The sequence below is a fragment of the Petaurus breviceps genome, unplaced genomic scaffold (genome assembly GCF_028583685.1).
Source record: "Petaurus breviceps papuanus isolate PSGF00001 unplaced genomic scaffold, PetGlider_PUasm1.0 90602, whole genome shotgun sequence".
NCBI lineage: Eukaryota > Metazoa > Chordata > Mammalia > Diprotodontia > Petauridae > Petaurus > Petaurus breviceps.
In genome coordinates, this window is record NW_027187283.1 from 1,825,321 (window position 1) to 1,836,072 (window position 10,752).

At 37.7% G+C, this 10,752-nt stretch overlaps 1 protein-coding gene across 1 annotated transcript in view; it reads left to right on the plus strand.

Moving 5' to 3' along the window:
- Positions 1-5,674, plus strand: part of LOC138142739 (uncharacterized) — an 8,592-nt gene extending 2,918 nt beyond the window's left edge. Inside the window, exons 2-3 of the mRNA XM_069063814.1 lie at positions 1,578-1,749; positions 2,994-5,674. Coding sequence (XP_068919915.1) covers positions 1,702-1,749; positions 2,994-4,919 — 1,974 coding nt within the window. The 5' untranslated portion in view covers positions 1,578-1,701 and the 3' untranslated portion in view covers positions 4,920-5,674. The remainder of the gene's footprint in view (positions 1-1,577; positions 1,750-2,993) is intronic.
- The last annotated feature ends 5,078 nt before the right edge of the window (positions 5,675-10,752 follow it).

Below are 10,752 nucleotides of genomic sequence, written 5' to 3' on the forward strand. Positions count from 1 at the left end.
ATCTGATGGGTCATGGCGGATGACAGTGGACTACAGGCAGCTGAATAAACATACCCCACCTCTTCAGGCCGCAGTTCCCGATACTATTACCTTGATTGAGAATGTACAGGCATATTCCGGTTTATGGTACGCCGTTATAGACTTAGCTGATGCCTTTTTCACCATCCCAATAAATCCCGAGCAATGGGATCAATTTGCTTTCACTTGGCAGGGTAGACAGTATACTTTTACTAGACTTCCTCAAGGATATGTACATAGCCCGACTATTTGCCATAGGATCGTGGCGGAGCATCTTGATGAATTAAAATGGGTTGATGTGAAATTAATTCATTATATAGATGATATAATGATACAAGCTGACACTAAGGAAATTGTGGAAGAACGATTAGTGCAGCTAATAGCTCACATGAAAAAGAAAGGATGGGAAATTAATCCAAGTAAAATTCAGGGACCTGCTCAGACTGTTAAGTTCTTAGGGATTATTTGGAATAAAGGACATCGAGAAATATTGCCTAAAGCCCGACAAAAAATTTTAGACTTTGCCCCTCCCCGAGATAAGAAAGAAGCCCAAAAGTTTATAGGATTATTTGGATTTTGGAGGAATCACATTCCCCATTTGGGTCAGATATTACAGCCATTGTATAAAGTCACTAGGAAAAAGTATAATTTTGAATGGGGAACCATCGAAGCAAAGGCTTTTGAAGAAGCTAAAATAGCTATCCAAACCGCTTTAAATCTGTGGCCTGTACAACCAGGGCCTATGGAGCTACAAGCCTCTGTCCTAAATGGATATGCTAATTGGAGCTTATGGCAGAAACAACAGGGGAAGAATGTCCCATTAGGATTCTGGTCTCGAAAATTACCCCCGGCTGGTCAGAACTATACCCCATTTGAACAGCAGTTATTGGCCGCTTATTGGGCTTTAGTGGAAACAGAACATTTAACCCTAAACCACGAAGTTATATTAAGGCCCGTTATACCTATTATGAGTTGGATACTTGGGACCCCTGCTTCCCATAAAATAGGGCATGCACAGGAATCCTCCATTATTAAGTGGAAATGGTATTTACAAAACAGGGTCAAGTCTGGAAAGCAAGGAGTGTCTGTTCTACATGAGAAAGTGTTAGAATTACCCGACAGCTCAGAGGAGATCGAAGTCACAATCGCATGTGAACAATCCCCAGTGACATGGAATAGTGGATATGATTCCCTAACCACAGAACAGAAAGGCCATGCATGGTTTACAGATGGATCCGCTAAGTATGTGGGATCAAGGAGGTGTTGGAGAGCAGTAGCATTCAATCCAGTGACTAACACTATATTGGAAAGCACTGGAGAAGGCCATAGTAGTCAATGGGCAGAATTGGCTGCTGCCCATCAGGCTCTTAAAAAAGAACAAGGAAAGCAGTGCCATCTGTTCACTGATTCCTGGGCGGTGGCTAACGGACTAGTTGTATGGATGCCCATGTGGAATAAACATAATTGGAAAGTGAGGGACAAAGACGTCTGGGGAAAGGAATTATGGCAACAAATATGGGAATGGTGTCAAAATACTAATGTGTCAGTATTTCATGTAGATGCACACACGAACCGGGATTCAGTGGAACGTGAGTACAATGCCCAAGCTGATGAGCTGTCAAAGGTACGAGGGAAAATATCCAAAGTGACTCTCCCTACAGATGAAGACGAGCAGTTAGGAAGATGGGTCCACGTTACGGCAGGACATCTTGGCGCCCTCGCCTCTTACAGGTGGGCATTAGAAAGAGGGATTGGCTTACCCTTAGATGTTTTCAAACGAACTACACAGGATTGTCCTCAATGCCAACTGTTCCATCAGCGCCCCTTACCTCGAAAAGTGACAGGGGAATTGGCTAGAGGGACTCTACCGGCACAGAACTGGCAAATAGATTATATAGGCCCTCTACCAATGAGTCGAGGATGCCAATATGCATGCACGTGCGTGGATACCTATTCCGGAGTGTTGGTTGCTTGCCCTTACCGGAGGGCTACTCAGAAAAATACCTGCAGAACTTTAGACATTATATCATTGTATTATGGTACCCCTATGCAGATTCAGAGTGATAATGGGACTCATTTTAAAGGAAGGGAAATAGATGACTATTGTGCATATAACAACATTGAATGGATATACCACATCCCTTATTATCCTCAAGCTGCAGGATTGATAGAGAGAATGAATGGGTTATTGAAGGAAAAATTACGAAAATTAAGTGGTAAAAATGACTTAACACAATGGAAGGATAACTTGATGGAGGCACTGAAACAATTGAATAATCGGCCTCTAACGAGTGAGAGAGGAACTCCGCTTTCCCGTATGATGACTCCTAACTTGCAGATTAGAACCACTTCATCTATACCCACTATTCAATGGTGGATGCTGCATCCCAATGCCCGACAACCTTGGAAGGCTTCTTTGGGCTCTGCAGGATATGACTTATATACTGTCCATGATGTGGCTATTCCTCCCTTAAGCCAACAATTGTGTTCCACGGGAATAGGAATAAAACTTCCCCCCGGGTATTATGGCCAGTTGTTCTCTAGATCCGGACTGGCCTCAAAGAACCAAATCCATATACTGGGTGGAGTTATTGATAATGATTATAGAGGTGAAATTAAAGTCTGCTTACATAACTCTCATAAAAACGAACCTTTTGAATGCAAAACTGGTGAAAGAATTTGTCAACTAGTAATATTACCCTATTTGAATGGTTCGTGGCAAAAAATTGATGAATCCCCTGACTCTACCGAAAGAGGGGATCAAGGATTCGGGAGTTCCAATAATGATGACATTTCTTGGATGCCGGAAAAGGTGATCCCTGGTACCAAAGTGTGGGTTAAAAGACACCCCACTGATAAACCAAGGCCAGCTGAGCTCATAGCACAAGGAAATACTAATACTGCTATTGTGGTCTATTCTGGTGATGATAGGTGGTATCATGTTCCACTAACCCAAATGTTTTTGCGAAATTAAGTATCTTACAGTGCTCACTGGCTGCATCTTAATCCAAGCATGGACCCCAGGATCCCGTATGCATCCAGGTGGATCCCTCATTCGCATGTGGTGGAGGAACGCAACCATCCCACGACAACAGGATGGGTATACTTGTCCAGCCAAAGAGACATGTAACATAGCTAATTGGACAGCTAATGCTAATGCTACTTTTTATAAAGTAGGGGCGCCTATCTTTGCCATCCTAAAAGGGGACTATCCAGTGAATCTAACCATGACTACATTGATAAGTGTCAATTGCTGTATAACTACCTTAGACTTCACCACTCCTGAATCGAGATTTCCAATCATGCGAGGACAGCTGGAGCAGACATGTAATACCTGGAACATTCATAACTCCTCAAGAATCCTAGAACTGAATGTTACTGGACATTATCATCATCAATATTTGTTTTGCATTAATGCTACTATCATGCAGAATAGGACCTCATGGGTACAATATCTTTTATTGTTGCCCACGCATTCTCCTACTTCTCATAGTCCTGGAATAATTCGTGTTCCCAAATCATGTACTAATGCTTCTATCTCACAACATAAGATAGTGTTTCACTATAATGTAACTTTTCCCCCTTTAGCAAATTGTGTTAGGAGAAAAAGAGCCTGGTACGACACTTTACTTGGTGGAGCGGGAACGGGTTTGGGTATAGTCAATTCAGTAGACCTTGAGTCCTTGGCCAGCAGACTGCGCAGTGCTGGGCAAGATGTCTCTCAAGCTTTGACGGTAAATGCTAAGTGGTTACCCACGACAATCCTACCCCACCAACGTACTTTAAAATACCAAGGCCAATTCCTACAAGTCTTTAATGATTCAACCCTTGCTTCTTTCGTGTTTGATACTAATATTACTAGATTGTTTAATTGGACCAGATGTTCCTTGCAAAATTTATATACCCTTATACAGAAGGAAAATGCCCAGAGACTGTTACAAAACGGAGACACCCAATTGTGGAATCGTGTGTTTGATTTGTCGTCATTTGGCCTATCTAAGGCCTGGAGAAAACAACAACCTGACAATGCCCGATGTACTGCTTTATGGTGCACGGGAACTATTGTGTACTATCAAGTTAAAACCTGGACTATTATGTGTCAATTTCATGTAATACCTTTCGTCTTGCATAAATACTTTGCTTTGCCTCATATCTATGGAAACTATATCGATTGGTATAACGTAACTCATACTTTGTCTGATTGCGTGGTAACTAGTGGAGGGATGGTCTGTGGGATGATGACTCGGCAGATGGAACCCTGCCTTCTCCCACATTCATCCAATTTGTGTGATTTAACTCTGTATCCTTTGAATAATTTTACTATGCTTTATGAAGTCTCTTCACAATATGTTTGTATATCCTCTAATAATGAAACTGATTTAGCTTCTGTAAGTCAATTGCCTCCATTCTCTGGATGTCTAACTAATGTATCTTTTCTTCACTGGCAAAATGAAGACTACTACTTCTCCCCTGACAGGGATGTGACTGTAAATCTGTCCTGGGTACCCAAACCTCTCCCTTTACCTCATGTTTCTTTATCCTTAGAACCGCTGATTTATGTTTTAAATCAGTCACACGATTTAAAACGACTGCTAGAGTTTAACCAAAGAGCGCTCAATGAACATCGTATACAAACTCATATAGTAGCAGGACAATTAACTGAGGCCTCTCATTTAGTAATCTCCGATACTAATCATCATTGGTATGACTTTTTATTTAGATCATCAAGTAGTGTTAGATATTTTAACGGAATAGCTATTCCCATATTACTCCTATCCTTGTTTTTATGTAGTTTATGTTTATGTAATTGTTTTATGTATACTCGCATGAGAAAAATTTATACTCAATTTACCCCTTTGGCCCAATTTTCGTATTATTCTCATGATCTTAAGGCCAAATGAATAAGAAATTATAAATTCCTTATATATAGTAAGATCATTCAAATAAACGACTAAATTGTTCATTAGCAATTACCCAGCCTCAAGCTGGATTGTATCATAACTGGTGGTTGCCCGTTCCTTGAACTCCTGATGTTCCTGGCTTGGGTCCCGAGAACTAGCCACTCTTGGGCACGTATGTTCCAGGTAGGAGTGGCTCTCCTCCCTGGAACACATGCTATTAATTAAAAGCACTATCAGGCTTCAGGACATCGGAATGTATCCACCAGGATATGGTCTTTAAGATTAATGAACTTTAGTCACGTCAGAGCTGCACATATAGGATTTTATACAGAAAGGCTTGTGTAATCCACTGGCACCAGTCCTTCTTTGTTTGGGACCCCTATAAAAAGTCTCCTATTCCTGCCCGCTTTTGAGCTTCACCCGCGGGAAGGACGCTTCGCCCGGGAACATCTTTTCCCAGTTTGAGCTGATTGTGGCTGCCCGGGGCTCCCAGCCAACTTTGAGACTTGAGGTTCCCTCAACTGGTGATGTATTCTCTTCCTTTACTAATTATTTTAGTGGGTATTGTGTTATTGCTTATTCTCATTTCTCTATGCTGCCTATGCAAAACTAGACTGTCCGTGCCTTGCTTACTAGTTTATTAGACATTCTACTATTTCAAAACTCTTGTATTATGCAAATAAAGTCTTATTCTTTTTTTTTGATTGTAGTACGAGGGTGTGTATTGTGCAAATAAAGTCTTATTCTTTTTTGTTGATTGTAGTACGAGAGTGTCATTTATAGGAGCGAATCCGAATTTCAAATTACATACTAATACACCAACACTGGAGCTGGTGCTCTTACTCACTGAGCCATCTGGCCACCCCTAAGCAATTGGGGTTAAGTAACTTGCTCAAGGTTACGAGGCCAGGTGTTTCTGGGTGGGTGCTAAGTGTCTGAGCCCGGGATTCGATCTCCAGGTCATCTTGACACTGGAGCCGGTGCTCTTACTTGCTGTGCTACCTGGCCGCCCCATGTGCCAAGTAGTTTTGATGACTGCTATTTTATAATACAAATTAAAATCTGGTATGGCTAAAATCTGACCTTCATAAATAAAGCCCTAATTTTTTGAAGCATTAATATTATTAAAATAATATGCTATGGTTTCTAATCAGAAAATGCAATTCTCTTGATTTTTAAAAATTTTTGTTTCCTAGAATGTAATAAAGAAGTACATGGTGGTGAGTATCATTAGGGTGCATCTCACTGCCTGCAACTGAGTTGTGTTAGTCATAGAGACTTGACCAGTGACTTGTGTGTGTGTGTATGTGTGGTGAATGTATGTATGTGCTTGTGTATTATGTAACAGGAGCAAAATTGAATATATGTCTTCATATCATTGAGATCACCTTACCAGCCAAAGCAATACTTCCTTTCTGTAATAATGACATTTCATATGTCCATCATAAGAAAACATGTAATAATATAAAAGTGTAGTTAACTCATAATGATAAAGTCAGTAAAGCTGAGAGAGTTTAAACTGAATTTTCAAGATTACCAGGGCAGAGAAGTGAACCAACTCCAGTTTTAATATTGTTTGCTAAGAAAAGAAAATCTTTTTTTGTTGTTCCATCATTTTCAGGCTTGTATGACTCTTTGTGACTCTATTTGAGATTTCCTTGGTAAAGAAACAGGTGTGTTTCATCCTTTCTTCCTCCAACTCATTTTACAAATAAGAAAACTGAGGCAAACAGGATTAACAGACTTGCCCAGGGTCAAGCAACTAATAATTTTCTGAGACGAGATTTGGACTTAAGAAGGAGAATCTTCCTATCTTCCCAGGCACTTTATCCACCCAGCAACCTAGCTGCCTAAAATCATTTCTAGTTTATACAAATAAAGCTTTCCATTCACTGTGTCAAAAAAGTAGATAAAATTTTGCAATATTCTAAGTGATTTGAAAAAGATAATGGTTTCCCTTAATACAAAAGTATTGCTTAATGATAGTGGAGACAAAGCATAGGTAGAAATGTTTCTATAACTTTTATTTTTTTTACATTTATGTCTTCTTAAAATTTTATTCACCTTAATTGCTGACACTTCCCATCATTATTTTAATTAAAAAATAATCTTGCCTTTGATAGGGTGTTTCTATGTTTTCTATATTATTTTATATGATTATACTTAATGTACATGGATTAATTTCATGTTAGAAAAACCTAAAACAATTAATGAACAATTGCTGCCATCTGCTGGAAAATCTGTGAATTCTTACACATTTTAAAAATCAAGAAAAGGTGACGCTGAGCCTTATTACTTTAGAAACATTGTGTATAATATAATAGCAATAAAATAATTACTTTTTGACTCGAATAATTTGTTCTATAAATTTATGTAATAAAAATTTAGTTAAAATATCATCACACAAAAACTTTGTTTTGATTGAATTATATATATGTGTGTGTGTATATATATATCCTCTTATTCCATTTCCCCCCAATTCATTGCCTTATACTAGTTTTCCATACAAATTTCTGTGAGGATACATGAGCATCAAAGAAGCTAGAAAAAAAGTTGTCATTTAATAATATGCAATGAAGAAATATAAACAAGTTCATTATGATATCTCCTAGATTAGTGAAACTTAATAATAACCTCTTCAACCAAGCCAGGAGAACAATGAAAAAGTATAGAAAAAATGAGAAAAGATTATTAAAAATGCAAAACTTAGGAATTAAACAGTCTCCCAGATTTTAAAAATACATTTTTACTATAATTAAAAATATTTTTAGCTTTTATTAAAGACATAAAATACAATGGATGAATGATCTTGGTTTCTTATTTTTTATACATTAATCCAAATTACATGAAAAACCATGTCCCAATTTCAACAGATGGATAATAAAAACTTAAGCATAGTTATTCAGAGGAAAGAAAACAAAAGGCCATATCCAAAAAGCCAAAAAAGGTTAATATAATAAAACTAATTTTAATTTTAATTGGCCATTTTATTTGGGCATAAATATGTATAATCAATGGAAGAAATATATATCAACCCATTAATTTCCAGTCTATAGACTGAAGAATCATTTTTGGAGGATGAGGGGAAATATAAGTGATATATGACTCCATATACATGTATATGTATTCATTGATCAAATACCTAACTTCTCTCCCTCTTATCCAAATCAAACTCCACAAATGAAAAAAAAAATCCCTATTATAAATATGTATAGTCAATCAATTTAAACAACAGCATGCATGATACAAACACACACCTATATGCACACATATACACATGTGTGTGTCTCATTTTGCACTGTGAATTCCCTCACTATCAGAAAGTTTTCTAGGTGAGTTTTTTTATGAGATACATTATATTTCCTTATAATTTTTTTATCCTTTAATATTTCTCTTGTCTCATCGAAGTCACTGGCTACTATTTGTTCCTTTCTAATTTTCACACTGTTTGTTGTTTAGTTAAGGTTTTATACCATTTTTGTCAAGCTGTTAATTCCCTTTCCAATTCTTTCTTCTATAATTCTCATTTGTTTATTTCTCTAATTATCTCATTAGTTTTTAATCAATTTAAATTTTTTTCTTTAATGTCTATCAAGAATTCTTCTTGAGCATTATCGTCCTGAAAGTTTGGTTAAAAGGAGCAAACAGGTGGGGTGATTTGTAAATTCATATTTTCAATTCTCCTAAAGCTAGATAAAGCTACCAAGCTTGTATGTATAGGGAATAAAAACCTAAGTTATGACTGCCTGAAAAAAAATGAGAAAGCTTAAACTGTAAACCATCCCAATTCAAGTTGACTGTGTCACAAAAAATTTATGATCTCCATAAATGTTTAATCTTTGTATGAGAAAGGAATTTTCTTAATTGGATACATGGTGAATGCAAAAACATAAGAGAGTTGACAAAATGTCAATTTAAATTATGGCCCAGGATATCTGTGTTTTCTTTACCATTAACATGTCATAACAAAATATAGATAGATAGATAGATAGATAGATAGATAGATAGATAGATAGATAGATAGATAGATAGATAAAGAAAAAGTCCCACTACTCAAGTTAGTAGCTCAGGATAAGGGTCTCATCCTTAATGGCCATGAAGTCAGCCCCATCCGGCTTTGTTGACATAGGAAGAGGTATTGAGACTTTATTCAGCAAACAAAGAAGCTGTTAGGTCCAGGCTCTTCTTCTGGTTGATTAGTTCAGGCCCTGGCCCTAACTGAGGTTATTAAATTGATGTTAAATGATTTTCAGTATGGATTGAAGCTTTCTTTTCTTTTAGTGTCATAGTTATTTTGCAGTCATTCTCTTCTGGGTTTTTGTCTTGAGCATTCTTCTCAATATATTCTGTGTGTATCAATATTTTTTAAATTAATTAATTACTTAATTTTTAGTTTTCATCATTCATTTCCACAAGATTTTGAGCTCTATATTTTCTCCCCATATCTCCCCTCCTCCCCACCTGGAGATGGCATACATTGTGATTACCCCTTACCCCAGTCTGCCTTCCTTTCTATCACTACCCCCTCTTATGCCTTCCCCCCTTACTTTCTTGTACAGCAAGATATATTTTTATACCCCTTTGCCTTTATATCTTATTTCCCAGTGGCAAGTAAAGTTTTGAATTTCAAATTATCTCCCTTCTTCGCTATCCACCCACTCTAATTGGAAAGGCAAGCAATTCAATATAGGTTATACATGTGTAGTTATGCAAAACACTTCCTTATGGGTCATGTTGTGAAAGACTATACCTCCACCCTATCCCACCCCACCCAACCACTTCTCCTATTTCCTCCTTTGACTATATCCCTTTTCAAAAGTATTTGCTTCTAACTACCCCTGACCCCAATCTACCTTCCCTTCTGTCATCCAGCCCCCCCCCCCCCCCTATTCCCTCACTTTCCTGTAGGGTAAGATACCCAATTTAGTGTGTATGTTGTTCCCCCACCCAAATCCATTGAGAGTGAGTTTCACCCATTCCTTCTCACTTCCCCCCTCTTCCCTTCCATTGGGAAAACTTTTTTCTTGCCTCGTTTATGTGAGATAATTTACCTCATTCTATCTCTCCCTTTCTCCTTCTCCCAATATATTACTCTCGTACTCCTTAATTTTATTTTAAGATATCATCCCTTCATTTTCAACTCACCCTGTGCCATATCTCTCTCTCTCTCTGTATCTCTCTCTCTCCCTCTGTCTGTCTGTCTGTCTGTCTGCCTATCTATCTATCTATCTATCTATCTATCTATCTATCTATCTACCTATTTTGTACAACTTCTCTAATACTGAGAAAGGTGTCATGTTTTACAAATATCATCTTTCCATATAGGGATGTAAATAGTTCAACTTTAATAAGTCCCTTATTATTTCTCTTTCCTGTTTACCTTTGCATATTTCTCTTGTTTTTTTTCGTATTTGAAAGTCAGATTTTCTATTCAGCTCTGGTCTTTTCATCGAGAATGCTTGAAAGTCTTCTATTTCACTGAATGTCCATTTCCCCCCCCCTCCCCCCCGCAGGATTATACTCAGTCTTGCTGGGTAGGTGATTCTTGGCTTTAATCCTAGATCCTCTGGCCTTCAGAATTATTATTATATGCCAAGCCCTTCAGTCCCTTAATGTAGGAACTGCTAGGTCTTGTGTTATCCTGATTGCATTTCCACAATACTCAAATTGTTTTTTTCTGGTTGCTTACAATACTTTCTCCTTGACTTGGGAACTCAGAAATTTGGCTACAATATTCCTAGGAGTCTTCTTTTGGGATCTTTTTCCAGAGGCTATTGGTGGATTCTTTCAATTTCTGTTTTGCCCTCTGGTTCTAGAATATCAGGGCAGTTTT